The sequence below is a fragment of the Parasteatoda tepidariorum genome, chromosome 8, assembly GCF_043381705.1.
Source record: "Parasteatoda tepidariorum isolate YZ-2023 chromosome 8, CAS_Ptep_4.0, whole genome shotgun sequence".
NCBI classification, from domain to species: domain Eukaryota; kingdom Metazoa; phylum Arthropoda; class Arachnida; order Araneae; family Theridiidae; genus Parasteatoda; species Parasteatoda tepidariorum.
In genome coordinates, this window is record NC_092211.1 from 88,878,766 (window position 1) to 88,897,964 (window position 19,199).

At 26.9% G+C, this 19,199-nt stretch overlaps 1 protein-coding gene across 1 annotated transcript in view; it reads left to right on the forward strand.

Moving 5' to 3' along the window:
• LOC107448899 (aprataxin and PNK-like factor) overlaps positions 1–17,858 on the forward strand; it is a gene marked incomplete in the record, with an annotated part of 36,478 nt that extends 18,620 nt beyond the window's left edge. The window contains 4 exon segments of the mRNA XM_071184347.1: positions 2,200–2,357; positions 3,184–3,342; positions 7,597–7,673; positions 10,850–17,858. Coding sequence (XP_071040448.1) covers positions 2,200–2,357; positions 3,184–3,342; positions 7,597–7,673; positions 10,850–11,037 — 582 coding nt within the window.
• Between the last annotated feature and the right edge of the window lie 1,341 nt (positions 17,859–19,199).

Consider the following 19,199-nt stretch of genomic DNA (forward strand, 5'->3'; position numbering starts at 1 on the left):
AGTTTTTTTCGATTTCAGACACTTTTTGACGGTTTAAACCAGTATTATACCCTTGTCATGTCAAAAACCACTTTTTGACGTCAAAAACCCAACCCTGCTTTTAGTTAAATTAGAAGTAGCCCTTATTGTATTTTTAGCATCTTTCATTTGAGCAACTTTGTTTAGAGCACTTCAGGTGAATTTATGTTCTTTTCTATAAAGAAATAGTTTCAATTCTTAGTGTTGGGCAAAAATCAGTTTGATTGAATCAGTTTCAGATCAATTCTCGTCAAATCGAGAACTCTTTTCGATGCAATTAAGCTATGAAGATAGAACAATAAATGGCGGAAGATATTGCAAACCTCTTAATTTCAATTATAGTAAATCCTTTACCTCCTTAATCAATTTGTGAATCTATTATTTTGTTTCTCCAGCAAGAAAAAAGTAATTTTAAAAAGAGAGAGAAATAAATACTTTAATAAGAAGAGGCATATCTTCATTATGGGATCTGCATATTTTTTAAAACAGTCTATTCATGAAAATTCTCAAAAACCTTCATTTTCATTACTCAATTGTACATTGTTGTTTTCACTACAAAATGGTGATTATGAAGGATAAATTGTAATAGTTGACTTCGCTGTGACTTGAAAGATAGTCATTAGCAACTAAGTATTGATAAAAAAAAAAGTGCCAAGAAAATTCCCCATTTATGTATTGTTAGCATCAGGGTTGGGTTTTTGACGTCAAAAAGTGGTTTTTGACATGACAAGGGTATAATACTGGTTTAAACCGTCAAAAACCCGTCAAAAATGTCAAAAACTAAAGNGACATTTTTGACAGTGAGGTTTTTGACGTGACGGTTTAAACCATGGTTTAAACTGTCAAAAACTGTCACATGTCAAAAACCTGCCAACCCTGACTAAAAGTTAGAACATTGATACTAAGTAATCAATTCAATTTTGTAATGAAGTATAAATTTTCTGTGTTGAATATTTTTCCTTTGCGTAAGCGCTACTTTTTTTATTTGATAAAGTTATGCATAATTTTATTGATATTCTATATTTATCTAGAATTAAATAGTATGTACACCCTAAAATTGCACTAATTTGAATTTCGTAAACGGCAACTTTTTGTTTCTCTGTTTTTGTACTTACCCCTGAAATAGGTTCTTCAGTGTTATTATATTTAAATTTAAATGGTACATTGTAAAACATTGTAAATGTTTATTTAACTTAAGTATATTTTTATATGAATGTTACAGTGTGCTATGCTTAGTGAGATAATCAATTTTTTTTTTTACTTGCCTAAGCTTAAGAAAAGTAATAAAACTGTTTTTCATTGAAACTTGTGAATATACCGAAATTTTTTTATACTATATATGTCTATACCAAATATATATATCTGATATTTAGTATGTACATAAATATTTTGTTTATTTACACAATTTTGTTTAGTATCACGAAAATTTTAGGTGCAAAAGAATTAAAGACTTAAACAATTATTTAATAGTATAAACAATTATAAAGTAGTTTTCAGCTTTTGTAATTAATTCTTAATACATATTAATGTATTGAGAGTTAATGTATATATGTGTGTGTAAAATTAAATGTTTTAACAATTAGAAGCTGGCTAATATAAATCATTATTAAAATCTTGACATCTCAGGGAACTTGATTTTGGAGTGATATTATTTGAGGATTGATCACCCTGTTTTACTTCCATAAATTAAAAAAAATTAAATAAAATATTTTTCATTGTAACATGTGCAAGCCTTAAAAATTGAGCTTAAATTTTTTTTTTAATTAATTTTTTTTTTTTTTAAACATTAAAAGAAAAATTAAAAGCTTTTATGCTTACACTTTTGAAATGATATAGTACATAAAAATAGATTGTAGTTAAGAAAATTTTTTAACTTTATAAAAGAGTTCATTATAGTTAATAAAGATACTTTTCCAAAAAATGTACATAGTTTACTATAATCTTATATGCATGCATAATTTAATTGTTGTTCCATTTTAAAACATCAGTTCAGATATGAACAAATCATGTAAATTAAATGAAAAGTTTTTATCTAACTTAAAACAAAATCAGGAAATTAAACCAAGTTATAATGAGATATCTGGAAGAGATTATGTTATGTAAATACATATTATATATACTTGTAGCAATGTATCTTTTGTAAAAAAGAAATCATTTCTGTATTTTTTTATTTTAAAAAAGGGTCCTAGCCGAGGTAGGCGGAAAAAAGTTAAATCTAGCAGCGAAGTGGATGAGACTCCTCTGTCTGAGGAGGAAGATGAACCACAGCCAAGTTCCTCTGGTGAAGTAAAACTAAACAAAACAAGAATTCCCTGCACTTTTGGCAAGAAATGCTACAGGTCAGTATCAAATGAATTTTGTTTAGCTGACACTCAGAGTTAGAATTAATTCTTTTCTAAGGAATATTTTTCTTTTCACAAATAAACAAATGGGTGGATTGAAATATTTTGTTAGTAGCTATATTTAAATGCTATAATATGATTTAAATATAATTTATTAAATTTCAAACCATGATAAAAAATATTTAATATGAAATTAATGTTAAATTAAGGAAACTATAACTTAAGTATTTAAAAACAATTAAATTAAACAGTAAACAGCATATTTCTCTGACCCCAATATTCTGCTTACATTTCTAGTCTTAAGAAGGAATTAATTTTAGAGACTTTTATTAATACCAGCATGAAAAGATGGTACTGCATTAAAATTTAAGCTATTTTTTATTTTAACTCATTCTTTAATTATTTTCCTATGAATTTTTCTTTTTAACTAAAAATTATTCTCTTTTGAATAAAAAATTAAAATTTAAACCTAAAAAGTGTTAAACTGGGTAATATCTTAAACCCAAAAGCCCATTAAAACCCATCCGGGCTAGGTTTTTTTAAACCTTGATTTCAACTGTGTTATTTCATTTAATTAATTGTATTTTCACAGGAATATTTCTTTGCTTTAAAGAAAGTAAAGTATTAACTTTTTTTTTCTTCAAAAAGCCTTCTTCATTATTATCATTATTATTTTGGAAAATACTTAATAAATACATCCCTCAGCACACTTAGTTCCTTGAAATGAAATTCAGTTACCTTGCTATCCACTAATTTTTATGCAAATCTTTTGTTTTTAAATAAGATGAAATTATCTTAGTTTTTTCTCTTTTCTTCTCCCCAGACGGAATGCAAGTCATAAAGACCAGTTTAGTCATCCTGGTGACTCTGATTACACATCAGAAAGTGAAAACAAGAAGAGTATACAAGATGCCATTAGTGAAAGTGATGGTGAGGAAAAAGCTCCTAAAAAGGAATGTCCCTATGGTGCAAACTGTTTCAGGTAAAAGTTATTTTAATATCATTCTGCAGCAAATTATATAAATGAGCCTCATTGATCTGATTTCCCACTTCTATTTAAGCAACACGGTGTTCAAGGAGTAAAATCAGGAAAATTAACTAAAATGCCAAAAAAGTCAGGGAAAATAAATTCATATGAGTTTGAAATACCTGAAAGGTCAATTTTTTTTCTAAAAAAATTAGTCAAGGTAATTCAAGGTAATTAGTCAAATTAGTCAATAATAATTTTTCACTCGAAAGGTAATAATTTTTCACTTGAAATTTTTTTTTTCAAATACAAGTGTTGAGCTGTGGTGGCACAGGGAATAAAGTCCTTGCCTCTCAATCAGGCCCTGTGGCAGAATTTTTTCAAGCTATCTGCGACAAAACTAACAAATATCTTTCTGCAAGATACTTTTAATAATAACAAACATATATGTTACTCATACTTAAAATAATAAAAGCGCTGTGTTTACAAAAAAAAAAACTATTATAGTTTTTTTAATTGAACATGTAACTATTTTTTATTTTAATATTTTGTTGGGGGACAAACTCACTATTTATTTCCTTCGTATTTCGTAAATAATCATCACAATAAAAATTATGAAATCCGTTGCCGAAAAAAGATCGACGTTGAAATACCGCATCGGACTCCTCAAAAAGAGATTACTCAAATGCGTGTTTAGTTTCGAGATTAGGTTGTTGTAATAAATAATATTACTAATAATAAATAATAATAATAATAAATAATAGTAATAAATAATATTTAAAAACTATGGAAAAATAAATAGCAATAACTGTCAAAAGTTCGATAGAATCATTGCTTTAAAAAGTAAATACTCAAATGCGAGATTCGAATTTTCCATATTGTTTTGAAATCTACCGGGATATTTAAAAACCATGTGAAAATTAATATCAGTAACAGCCGAAAATTGAATCGAAAAATTACATCGATTTACGATACGATCGTCGTAAATTGAGCAGGTCAAAAAGTGATTATCTAAATGCATGATTTAAATATTATGTGTAAATTTCTGTAGGAAAGAAAAATCCTTCTGCAAGAACCCTGTAATGTTCTGCGACAATGTCGCCAAGTCGCTGCGATTCTGCCATGGGGCAATTAGGTAACCCAGATTCAAATCCCAGTGATAGCTGGTCAATGCTCAACTTGCACTGAGCACTGTGCTGGCCTAAAATATCCTTAGTGCTAGACTGATCATGGGTTTGAATCCCCTTGCCATCAGGCTAACTGTGGGAGATTTTTGTCGTCTTTCTTTTCAAGAAATGCAAATGTGAGCTAGTTTGATAGAGGAGTTCCTCTGTCTTCTGAATTAATTTCGAAACTACAAAGCAGCAGAGTTGAACTTTGATAGTTGTAAACTCAAAGTTCAATTGGCTGTTAAATACTGGTTATAAAATAAAATAGAGCATTACAAGTCAGGGAATTGAAAGAATAAAAAATATTTTTACATAGCAAAAGTAGAACGGCATATTACATTCTTTTTATTTTGCCAAAATTTTTTAATCTCAATGATATCACATAATATTCAATTTATAAAAGAAATAAAAAATTACATTCAATAATTAATGATTTATGGGGCAAAGTATGACTAAAATGAATTCTATATTTAGTTAAAGTTCTTCAATAATCTCTTCTGTTTCCGATTCACTCTTTAAATGCCTATTATTTATTAACAAACTTGTTTGAGACCCAAATTCTTTTTGAGTTGGAACCAAACAAGCGAAGAACATGCATTTAATTATTTGCTGAACAGCTAGCTAACTGAACCATGAAATGGGGTAATTCTTTTGTGTTCCTGATTGGACAGGCCACCATTTGGAGAAAGTGAACTTCATCAAATAATGAGTGCAGGAATTAGCCATTCAGTATTTTTTCTTAGAAACCCGATCTTCTTTCCTCGGTATCTTTAGAAGATCTTTTCCATTGTATTTTGGATTCAGTATATTATCTAAAAAATGGAGAAAAGTACATGACACCTCTGTTCAATAATTTTTTCATATGGATTTAGATTCTTATTGTCTTTTAAATCATTCAATACTGAACTACATCAGATAGATTTGAAATTGCAAAAGTATATTTTCAATACCTGTTTCTGCATGTTCTTTAAAGATCATTGAAATGCAGTTTTTGAAAATTTTACCTGAATTTTAAAGGTGGTAGTTGTTAATGAATGATGAAACACGGTTGGACCGAGAGTTCCTCCTAACTCCAATAACTAGTTGAAGCATGATACCATTTTTTTTTCTTTCCAAACCAGGTCTAAATGCTTGTAACATTTCCTTATCCTCTTTATAGGGTTCGTACGCCACGGAAATATAAGGAGAATCAGAAATTGTCCAGGGAAACGAAATTCAAAGAAATTATCTGGCGAAAATTTAATTTAACCCCAAAGCTGGAAATTAAACAGAATTTCATTTTGTTTTCGAGTCCGTAATTTGCATACAATATTTAAAAAAAATTAATCAGATTTTTTTCCAGTCTGACCGTCATTAGGTGTATCCTCAAGAATCTTCTTAAGCATTTCTGGAGTGTGGATTTCTGAATTGAAGAATTTAAGAGTATTGACATGTTATGATTTAATCTACTTTTATTTTTCTCTTTTTGTTATCCTCGATTTATTGTGACAAATTATTCTTTTATAATTTCAGACAATAGATTAATTATCATGAGTGAAATTTTTTTTTGTCTGCCTTGTTAATTTATTTGATATCTGTTGAAGAGAAAAAATATTTTTTTAATTGAATTAATTCTGATTTCTTAAAGTATCATTTGCAAGTTTTGCCTGATATGGAACCACATCTGTTTTTGCTAAAAATCGTCTGCTTTTATAAATATATAAAATTAGAAGATTGTTTATTAATATAAACATACAATTATTTATTACTAAAAGCAGGCAATTATTATATCAAGCAAATTGCAGCTTTCTCTTTTTACAAATATTGCATTTATAATTCCGCTACGTTTTTTTTTTTTTTTTTTTTTTTTTTTTTTTTTTTTTTTTTTTTTTNTTTTTTTTTTTTTTTTTTTTTTTTTTTTAATTTTTTTTCACACTAAGATTTCTACTAAATAAATTGATTATTTTTATTCATGAATTTTGAGATAATTTTTTTTTCTTCAATTCATTTTATCTGATTACATTTTGCCTTGGTTTTTAATTCACTTCATCACATTGTATTCTGCCTATTTTTAATATTTATGTTAACGTCCTTATAACTAGGTAGGAAATCTGCATTTATTAATTACTTATTTTGTCTTACATTAGCAAACTTAGTGATATTAATTAATTTTTAGTGTCAGAACTTAAGACCTCTTTAGAAAGCAGTTAAACTAGTTGAGAAAGTGTTCTTTTATTGTTCTTAATGTTTCCAATCCCCTAAAAATTCCTCATTCTTTTGTACCACTATTTTCTGAGAAAAAAGGTTGGGAGAGTTAAATACCCCAACCTCCTCTCAAAAAAAGCTGTAGTACAAAAGAACAAAGAATTTTTTGGAGGTTAAAAGCAGTAGGACTAACAAAGAAGAACCACTTTTTGAATCGGTTTTAAGTTCTGGTTTTGATTTACTTTTATAATTTCTTCGATAATTGGTAGTGTGACTGATAAGTCAATGTTAAAGGTCGTCTACTTTTTCGTATATTGATAATGATCATACCTAAATTGCGATAAAAAAAAAAGAAAGCAACTGTGTTAGAAAGAGCATTGGGTATTTTTCTGAAAGAACTGCCTTATATGTAGTTATCACCAAACTATATTTTAAAATATCTATATGACTATTATCTATTTAGATAAAATTAAATAATTTAAATGAAATTGAGAAATATTTTTGTCTATATCTTATGTAATAAAAAATTATTGGAAGCTGTAAAATGATTTAAATTGTTTGTTAGACAAAAATAATTTTTATGTTTTTATCTTCCAATTAACACTGTATGCTGTTATAGATTTAGTAATAAAATATATATTATGTAATTTTTCCTTCCCCTTCAAAATAACACCAAATTAAACAGTACAAAAAAACCTACTTAAACCAACACTAAAATATACCATTTGGGTTTGGTCATTTTTAAAAAAAAAATTTTTTTAGCCTGAGTACCCTTCCAAGGAAGAAGTTGAAAAGTGCTTCAAATTCTTGAACCGATCACAAAAGTTGTCATTCTTAAGGATTTTAAAATATTTTATGAGAACAAATAGATTGCTTTGAAAATGTCAATTTAAAATAAATCTTCTGTTTATTTCAGAAAAAATCCCCAACACAAAAAAGACTTCAAGCATACTAAAACTGTCCGCCCACAGAGAGAAGCTGCCAAACAAGCAGGTATGCATTGACCCTGTAATTAGTTTAATCTCTAATAACTTTTAATGTGATAAAGAACCAAACACTTAAAAATAATATCAGTTGAAAATATTTTTATATTGTGTTAAATATCTGTTTGGGTTCTGAATTTTTGAAGCCAGTTAATAAAGACTGGGTAAAATATGAGAATACTTTCTAATCAAATCTCTCTTATCAAAGTAATAATAATAAGTTCAACTCAATCTACAAGTTCTAACAGTGGAATACATTTTGTAAGGTTATTTAAAGAAAGCTGATACTACTGTAATTTTGCAGAGTACAATTCTACCATCTACAATTGTAGCACCCACAAAATTTCGCCAAAAAAGGGAATAGTTTTTCATCAGAAAGGCCACACAAAAAGTGACTACATGAATGATCACAGAGTATATGCATCTGTTAAAAATTACAAATTATATACAAAATAAATAAATGCTCAAAAGTTATTAAAATAAATATTAAATATGCATAAAATTTATGTATGCGATTTAACGTTTAATCAGAAATTATGCTAGGTAATTTTCATCCATAGCTTTACAAATGTGTGCAGAATTCTACCATGTACAATTAATTGTGCGCATTACAATTGTTAAACAATACCAAATTCTTTATGCTGATAAAAAAGAATTTAAAATGCTCCAATTTTTAACCACATGATTAAGAACCTTAAAATAATTATCAAAATATAATAATTTGAAGAAAAGAATCTTACTAAGTGCAAAAATGTACCCTATAGAACAATCACATCATGTTGCTTAATCAAAATTTTTTTTAGAAATATGTAAATATTATTGTATCAAATCAAAGAGCTATATGATCCTTATAATTATTGATAAAAAATTTAATAAAATAAAATGAATTAATTTTTGGCTAATAATTGTACTTCAGAGAACAAGCGCAAGCGTATCCCATCCGCTTCTTATAACTAATTTGACATTACTAAAATTTTAACCTATCAAATGATGAACAGCCAAGAACCTTCAAAACAATTTTTAAAAAATATTCATTAAAAATAAACAAATAATCTCGTTTTACTAAAAAATAAAGCATAAAATTACTGTGAACGTGTTCTTTTTTTTATTACTAATTTATGATATCTCAGTTTTATATAAATCAAATGTTCAAACAGCTAAAAAAAAATTATAATAGAAATATAAATAAATAAGCGAAAAGCAAAAATGATCTTTCTTAAATTTGGAGTGGTTGTGGGAAGGTAATTTATCATCTTTGATTGAAGGGAATATTGTTAAATTCTTGCATAATGTTTTTCACCTGCATTGTTAATTCTTCAAATTATTATTAATCTTAAATTAGGAAAATAGATCCCTTCAAAACATTAAAAGGGGAAGTGTAAAAATGAAATTTTGAAGAATTAATTTAACAAAATAGAATTTTCAATCTTTTAAATAGTAAAAATAATAAAATCACTAATAGGTTGCCTCATTAGATAACTAATAGGTTGCCGCCGCACATACTGAAATTAGATGTTTTAAGTCATAAACGCTGCAATGTATCGCTGCAAAATTATGGTATTGCAGCAATCCAATGATTTTCTTTGTCAAATAAACAATGAAGTTGATATAATCATCAATTATTTATTTTGAAACATTTAACATTTGTTAATTTCTGTCATTGAATAAATAAATGTTAATTCTGCAAAATTGGGCTAAACTTTCATAACAAAAGTGTCATTGAGAAAAAGCACATCTATTTATATCAAAATAACAAGATCTGTGCAAAAAATAGAATGCTTGTACACCTGATTCCACAATCCCAGAGGTGTGTAGCATGATAAGTGTGCTCAAGATCTGATGGATCAAAATGCCAGTTTAAATTTTTCCTCAACTCTACTGAAACCGACTTGCTATTTTAAGGACGGAAGATAACATTTTATGAGCAGCACAGTATAGAGTTAAATAAATAAATAAAACTAAATACAGGGCTCTTTAACATAAGCAATCCTCTAAAATTTGCTATGATTTTTTAGAAAGCAAACATAACTAAAATAGATTTGAGAAAAATTATTTAATAGTATAAGTATTGTAAATGACTAATTAATAAAAATAACTGTATTTTTTTTATTGTTTTTGAACTTTGTAGGAAAGGCAAAAAATGGTCAGAGCAAGCTATTTTTTATTCACCCCTTTCCACTTAATATTCTTAATTTCCTTTAACATATTATTATTTTTCTGAAAAGTATCTGTAATCATATGATGATGAGTGTAGGAATGCTTAAATAGAGTCAAATGAATTCATTTATTTATTGAATTCAATTATTAATCTATTTATTGAAAAGTTAAGGATTTTTTTTTTCATCATTAGCAATTTTTTGTATCCTTTCTTTAAATAATATTTTTATGGTTTCTTTATTGTTCTCCACTCTAAATTTTGCTCCTTTATTTCTTTAAAAAAACAGTTTATTTTTTGATGTTAGAGTTCCTTTTAAAAGTATTGCTGAATTATTATTTTTTTTTATTCTGAAGTTAAATTGATTATTGGCTGAATTGACCAAAGAAAACTACTGGTATAAATTAATATAAAAGCCGTGGCCATTCTGCATCTTTGGAAATTTATTGTTAGGTTAGTAATATTTTGAAAACAAAAGTTGTTACTGGTTTGGTTTAATTTGATTCCATTTCTACTATGTTGTGTAGTAAGCAAAACAATGTTCATTATTTAAAGAGGAAAACAATTAGTTATCTACAGTTCAAAGAAACACTTGAACAGTGTTTTTGAGGATGGTTTAGTTTTAATTTAAATCAAGAATACGACTCGTTTAGAAAATAACTGCAAATATTGTAAACAATTTACAATAAAATCTATGTTTGAAAAGCAAAACAAAAATAATAAAGTTGCTAATAACATAATAAAGAATTCCAAATTATGTATAAATATGTCCTTGTTTTGGAATAGATTCAACCATTTTTCATGCCTTTTTTAAACATCATGTAAAGTTCGAAAGAAAAATAAATTAATCAAATAGTTTTGTTCCAATTATTTATAATTACTGAAGCTTCTGGTTCTAAGCTTTGCAAATTTTAAAAAGGGTACTCTAGTTGTAAGTTAAACTGTGGATGAGGGTTATTAATCTCATCTGCAGATGTGTCAGATTTCATTCTATTTTTTGCGTTCTTTTAATGAAATGTAAATGTTTTCAGACCAGAAGTCAAAAAATTGCAGAAACAGTGATGACTATGATTTAAATGACAGTTTTTTGAACGATGACTCTGATGAATATAAACCGGTGGACTCTGGATCAGATTATGAGAGTGGAGAGAAAACAAAAAAACTAACAAAAGTCAAAGGAAGCAGCAGTAGCAGCAGAAAGGGTGGAAAGAAACTGTGAAATATCCATTCTGTGTTCTCATTCATGCCGTACAAATCATAAATAGCACTTCTTTCACAACAAAAACTGTTTTCATCACCCATTCCCCCTTTCCCCCTTTGATGATTGCATGTCACTCATCAATACAGAGTTATTACTTAGATGAAACATCTCTTTGTTTCTTCAGAATAGATTAAAAAAAACTATTAGATGATTGTCTGGATGAAAAAAAGTTATAATTTTTTTTTTCTTTTGCTGCAGCTGTGCAAATTGTTTTTATTAGTCTTTTATTGTTTGTTAAATGTGTTGTATGACTTGCATTAGAATCTACGACTTTGAGTTTTGTTATATTTTATTTTAAACAAAAAGAATATGTACATATTTATGTGTTCATGGTTTTAAAACTTTTTATACAAAAGAAAAATATCTGTATTTAAACTGCTTTTATTTCTTTATCATTAAAAGTAGAAAATGCTGTTCATATATATAAAGAAATATTTAAAATTTTTATGTTCCTTGTTGTTTATCCATTTTTAAATTAAGAATTTATTATTTTATGCTAAATTTGTTAGATTTTAATAATTTCGTTATTCAGTAGAGTCTCTCTGTTATGCAAGCGTCTATGATCTTGTTATCATTTAGAATATCTTAAGCCTTTATAATGACATTTAAAAAATAATTGTTTCTAGATATCTTTTACGCTGCATTTTTTAAATAATAATGTCTGGTTAAATACAAAAAAAAGTTAACTTATCACTTAAATGCATTTTGTACATACGCTCTATGATTATTGTTCAACTTTTTGTTTTCTGCAGTCGACTAAAACCTTTGTTGTTTGTGCATCTTCCAAAATTTTCTTTGTAGTTACCCATTATTTAAATTTTTGTAACTTTTTCTGTGATTGATAATACTTTATCACCAAACAGTTTCACAGTCAAAGAAATGGTGGGGTTCCCTATTACTGTATGCCATATATGTTAATTTCATTGATGAAATACAATTTTTTATTTAGTTTTTGTACTTAATTTGAATAATTTTGTCTCTACAAAAAGATGATTCAAAACATTTGATTCAAAACATTTATGTTGAAAATTATTTGAATTTAATCTACATTTTAATTACAACTTTGATAAAATAACTGTGTCAGGTCTATGTGCAACTACATCTTCAAACTTATATCATGAATTAAAATATATACCTGAATAACATATATACAATCAATTCTATTATATCTATGCACTTATTTTTTTGAAGTATGACAGAGTACTCCAATTGCAAGTTAAATATTGATATAGCAAGCATTAAAATATATTACGTTTCCTATACTTATAAGTAATTTTTTTGCCCATTTGTATTCTTTTAATTTAAAATTACTTCTAAATTTTTTGAATTCTTATTCTGTGATTCGTTCCTCAATCTTAGTATAAAGGAATATCGCATGAAGAAAGAGACAGTTAATTGGTCAATACTGTGGGCATTATTTATGCAAAAGATAACTAATCTAACTTTCTGAGGGTGGTATCTGTAAATATGTTAGATAATTAGTCAATTGTTTACAGTAAAAATGACTGCTCTGACTGTTCTAGTGTTGAGAAAACAAAATTTTTTCTAACTCAAAACAGTTCAGCTCATTTCTTTTGTTGTTGCCTAACTGAATTAATAATGTCTACAAAATTACAGAAAAAATAATTTTCCCAATTGATCATAAAATTGATATGTTATAAATATTATTTTAGGTATTTACTTTTGTTTCTGTTATTTATAGTTTATTTTTCAAATGAAGCTAATTATTTGTTTGCAATTTTAAATGTGAACAAATAATTTGACAGTTAGAGAGACAATGCTGTGTAATTATTTAAGTAAGTTGAATAACTGATTATATAGTTGATGTTCAGCCTAAAGTGTCACCTGAATACAAAAATTAAAAGGAAAAAGACTTTACATTCTTATGAAATAAATTTTTTTCTTCAAAATTTAAAACGCTATATTAATTTTTAAAAATAAATCTTCATGCTTATTTCAAGGTTAAAATCCAATATTTAAAACAATATATTGCGAAATATGACCACCTATGAAGAATTTTTGTTTCCAAGTTCAATTTTCTTGACTACTGAATTGCTTTTCTTTTGTTCTTCCAAAATTTTCAGGTCTTTATTAAGTAACTCAAATGGGCTCTTTTTTAAAGAATATTTTAAAATGTCCTAATTTTATTCTTATACCTTTAATTTAAAGAAGAAAGTTATGTTTGTTACCTTTCTTGTTACAGTAACATAGATTCAGTATTTGTCAAAAATGTGTATATTTCAGTATGGTTCCAAAACAAACAACGAAAAAAAGTCATCATTTATGGATGGTCCCTCCCTATTTTTTCCCCTGTCATTTGTTAACATAAAGTGGTTTTGTAATTTTTGAGTTATTTCATTAGAATGAATCTGAAATATTTAAAAGTAGACCTTCCTAAGTCTTGTTAAGGAGATAACAAATGATAGTTACAGGCCTTAAATTCACAGAATTCTGGAAAACTTGAAACTTTGTAAATACTGAGAGAGAAAAATATTTGGATTTGTTGAAACTTTTTCCTCATATTTTGTTACAAAATTTTGAATTAAAATATAGTTTGGTGGGAGAAGCTGGTTCTCTCTGCAAATGGGATTAGAATTTAGTTCATTATTTTCAGGAAAAAAAATTTTCAAAAATTATTAACATGAATAAAAATTATTTCTAGTTTTACTCTTTATTTTTAAAGTATTTTTTTTTTACTTATTTATTTTTTTTTAATCATTTTCACCTTGTTAGTATTTGAAATTAGCAATAAAATTTTTAATTTCTTCATCTTTATGCAGTGTGAAGTACATAATAGTGTAATGAAATTTAATAGACTGAATTATGCTGTCACATTTCACTCATTGAACTTTCATGTAGATCCAATGTTCTTGTTCTATTTGTTTCAAATTGTTCAATTTCTTGCCTGTGTTTTTTGTTCCGTAAAAAAAAAAGCTTCTCAAAATTTAGGTATACAACATTTGAAAAAAATGGTTAGAAAACTCTAAATAACTGCAGTATTGCAAAATAAAATACTACATTTTAATTAACTTTAGATAAGGAATGTACTAACAAAGGTACTTTATAAACTGTCACTAAATTGGTGTATTATATATGTTACTGTGAATGACACAGATCAAGAGAATGTTTACTTACACCGTTATAAGTCAACAATCACTTAGTTGCTTTGGTTAATGTCCGAAATATCAGTTATATCCGATTTGATATTAATTTATTCGTGGATATTATTATATTTATTCGATATTTTAATATCTGGTGAGGATAGATTAGGAGAAACATCAGTGTTCGGAGTACCGGTTAAATGTGTACTGGGCAGTGGCACTTAACTTGACCTAGTATATATTTCGGACATTTACCAAAGCGACTATGTGATTGTCTACATTCACCAGTGAAAGTCAATGGCCACTAATTTCAGTCATTCACAGTAACATATATATAATGACCAATTTACATAGTTGTCATAAACTTTTATGAACTGTTAGTGCCACTAACTTTGAATGAACAACGGCTAATGAAAAGCTCGATTTTTCTGTTTCTCAGTAATACTGCAATAATTTATTTTTTTTTCAAGTTAAAAATGTAGTTAAATGAATCTCTACACAAATTACAACTGAGATGGAAACAATAGTTAACAAATTACGAGCAATTGAAGTTTGAAAAGTTAAAAGTTTTAGGCATAACATGTCTCCTACATCTAGGACTATAGTAACGAAATTTTGAGAAACATTCTGTGGTAGCAAATGTATTATTTCTTGCAGTATTTGTTGTAAAATAATTTCCCTTTTTTTTTTAATGAATTTTCTTATCCACATTAAAAATGACTACAGCAATTGTTTGTATGCTTATCTCATTACATTAATGCAAATGTAATTTTATCACATAATAATTTATAATTTAAAAAAAAATTCATTGATCAAATTTTTATCATTTATCACTCCTTTAGTTTACTTATTACTGGATATAAGGGAAAAAATTATGCTACCAAACATTTATAAAATTTCTTAATAGTTTTAATAATAATTTCTAATTTAATAGAGCCTTGCCCTTTTATATCAACTATGATATAATAATTCATTTTTACTAATTGTTTTGGGTATAAAAAAAAAGTGTTATTTAAATGAAGTATCACAGCAACCAGTCGTTGGCCAAGGCTCCACCATCTCTAGACCAACAGCATAATGGTGACAAAATACTCAGTATTGTACACTGGCCACTTTTACTTCCCAAACTACTAGTTGCCCATCAATCTGAATCAGTGTGATCTGACCACTGTGCACAGAAGATTTACCCTTCAAAATGACAGCTCAGTACTTTAAAGTCAGTAAAGTAGTGGCTATAAATATTTTGATAAAAACAAAAGTCATCAACAGTTGATAAGTGACAGTTGATAAAGTTTAAACTTAACATACAATCAAAATGGTGCAAGGGGCACTCCTTAAATTTGTTACTTAATCTTAATAACTTTAGTTATGAAATCACACAAGAACCTGCTGTCTCTTTATAAAAAATACTTTTTTCTTTATTTTACAGCTCCCCCTAGAGATATTTATAGCTACTGTAAAATGTGGGCAAAATGGTTACTTCAAAAACTGGTCTTAAACATAAATCCCATTTTTTAAAAAGCAAAAACTTGTAACATTTTATTATTAAAACCATTTACCAAAAGATAATTGTATAAAAACAATTATTTATAAATATTTTTCCATTGTTATTTAAGCTGATAATGATAGAAAACATTTGAATTTTTTTGTTTAGCAATGTAATTTTCAATATGAAAAACTAAAATTTGATCATGACTGGTTTTATAACCATCATTGAACAGCCGCCCCAATTTTGGGTTTACTACTACTTATGGGTTAATTAACTCAGTAGCCTTGTTGTTTTGAACCCAATCCAGAAGACAAGGAAACTCCCATGAAGTATTGGGAAAAATTTTCTTTTGTGGAGGACTTATTGATGAAACTAATCTTCATTTGTGTTACATGGAAAGGAAAACCTCTTAACGGTTAGCCTGACAGCAAGAGGACTCTGACCCATGATCTGCCTACCACTGAGGATATTTTAGGTAGCCACTGTGGTCGGTGCAATCGACTAGCCATCACTGGGATTCAAACCTGGTTCACCTCGTGGGAAGGGGAACGCTCTATTTCCCTGAGCCACAAATAATTCCTGAGAATTAAAAATTCTAAAATAAGATTCTTTTTAACCTCAAAAATTCTTTTTGGATGGAGCTCAAAATCAGCATGTGCCCCTCTAACTATGAAGGTTGTGGTCAAGTACATAAAAATCTTAACATTAGATCAAAATTTATTCAGGGTGTTAAGTTTTTCTTCATTGTATACAAACAAATAGAAAATTTAATAAGAATGAATCTTTTTCACTTCATTCATAGTATGCTTTAAGTTTTCCTGAGAATTAATTTTTTTTTTACTGTAAGGATCTTTAAATAAGTATCAAGATCATTTAGCAATATTTTGTTATGTAGCAATATCTCGTATTATATCAAGAAATTTGATGTTTTAAATAAAATTATTTCATGAAATGCTTGTACAATTTCAATATTATTTGTTTTATTGACATTTTCTTTAAAAATGTGTACAAATGACTTTTATAGTTGATTAGATGCAGACAGAAGAGTCTCTCCTTACTGCAAAACTCTAAGTTCGACATTTTGAGTTAAACATTTTGACAAAGTTTAATTTGTGTAGAAAATTAAAATATTTTTAGAAGACCAAACAAAATAGATCTTTCGTATATGTGTTTAATTTTAATTATAAAATTAATGTCTTTTGACTATTCAATGTTGATAATTTTACTATTGATTATTTTATCTATTCATAATTACCCAAATTTATTTGAATGGAGGAGCTAGCTATTCATTTAGGAATTCTTAAATAAAGCTGTTTCTGAAATCTGACCACTTCATAATTTCTTTATTTAAACTGTTGGACAACCACCCATAGTAGGGTAAAAAACAAATTATGCAATTTATTATTGCCATTATTTCAGACATTAATAAAATAATATTTTTTTTAAAAAAAACCTAGAGTGGGGATGTCACATCTTCTAGCCAAAAAATTAATTATAGTCTGATAGAACATTTAAATTAGTACAACAAGTACATCCTAATTTTATTCAAAATTTTGAAACATATATAGAAACTTTTTACAATTTTGAAGCGACTTGACTTTTTACATTTTTGAATTGATAAATTTTTGAACTACATTGTTCAAAAATTTATTTTAAAGTGAAAAGATGTAATCTATGCTTAATCAAAATATTGAAAAAAAATTTCATTTATAGAAGGGTTTGAAACTGGTTATAAACGTTTTATTAAATAATGTGCAAGCTTTTTAAATGATAAAATAATGAGCTAGCTTTTTTTCTTGAATTAAAAATATTTATCAGTATTTTTAATTCAAGAAAAATTATCTTTTAACATTTTCATAAAAAAATTGTATATTCTGCTGTTGTACTATTTTTTTTTTTATATATAAAATTTCCCGCCAGTACTTTTTATGAAGTTCATTTAGTTTTCATACGAGAAAGTAAATTACTTTAAATATTCTTGCAGCCTAGAGGATGCGAAGGTCCACATCATTAAAAAAAAAGATTACTATTTAAAAAAACTGCAAATTTGCATTAATGAGAGACCACTGTGTATAATTATTATCTTAAGTTTTTCTACAATAGTTTTAACATTATTATTCCAACTTTTTGTTGCATTTTTATCTTTATAAAGTTTACCAAATTAAAAAATAAAAGAACTGATATGTGCATTATTTTATTTTATTTTTTTAAATCCATTCTTGAAATTTTATATGAAATATAGAGTTCCTATTTCTAAATGTGGTTTAGAGTTTCAAAATTGTCTAGAGACGTGATTGAATGATTGGACACTCTGATCAAAGCTTCACTCATTTTTTTACAAATTTTATTTTGTTGTTTTACCAACCAAAGTTGCCTAAATTATTAATCAACTGATTTAGCTCGCTAAATAAAAATGTATAATCTTATTTATTACAAGTTTGCAACTTTTTTTGTTAGGAATAAATTCTCAGCAATATAACTATTGTTTTAATAAAATATTTTATGTTCATTTGTCATGTAAAAATGTAATTCAAATGAAATGTTTAACCTTAAAAATTAATATTTTCACAAATTTTGTGGATATTTAACACTAATTTTGCATGTAATAAATACTTTGAATAGTCAAGATTTTACTCATTTGGTTATAAATATTTGGGTTTGTCACAATGTGTGTCGAAACTCTCTGAACTATATTTAGATATAAGAACTCTTAACATAAACTAGTATTGGTTACTTGTATTTAATATTAATTATACAGCTGCAAATAACATTTTTATTAAATGTCTTAATTTTGAAACTATTTTATAGTACATTTACTGACTCAAGAAATCACAGATATTTTTATGCTACATTAGAGATAACTAAAATTCACTATTTGCACACATGCTTGAAAAAATAGTAACAGATTTAATTGGAATTAAGTAAAACCTTGTTATGTTAGGCCAAAACAAATTGCCTGTTTAATTGAAAATTCACTGTGATTAAATTATTTTAGTGACCGACTTTATATTTTGTAGGGCAGATTAACTAGTCAATTAAAAGTCTTAAAATATTGGGATCGAATAATATTTAGGTATTATTTGCCGGACAGTTATATAATAAAATATCTGGATCAGGGCACTACAAACTTTTTAGACTAAGGTCCATCCTGAACTCCTATATCGCGATTCATATTCACGCAATTTTAACATTCAATATAGCGATTTAAAAATCCAATATCGCGATTCATATTAAAGTTTTTTCTTGAATTATTACTATAAAGGTGTGATATTCTTTATCAGTAGATAATTTAATTATAAATACTAGTTTAAAAAATTATGTTAAATAAGAAACACGTTTGTGGTATATAAACTGATATCGGTTTTTCACTTAGTGTCACAATCATCCCTGAGTTTTTTCGGTCAAATTTAGTACCCTCCTGTCTGTTGGATATTGTGTTTTTCTGATTATTATTTTATTCGACAGCATTTCATGTGATATCTGACTAAAATTAACTGGCAAGCGAGAAAGGCCAAAACCTTGCGCTATAA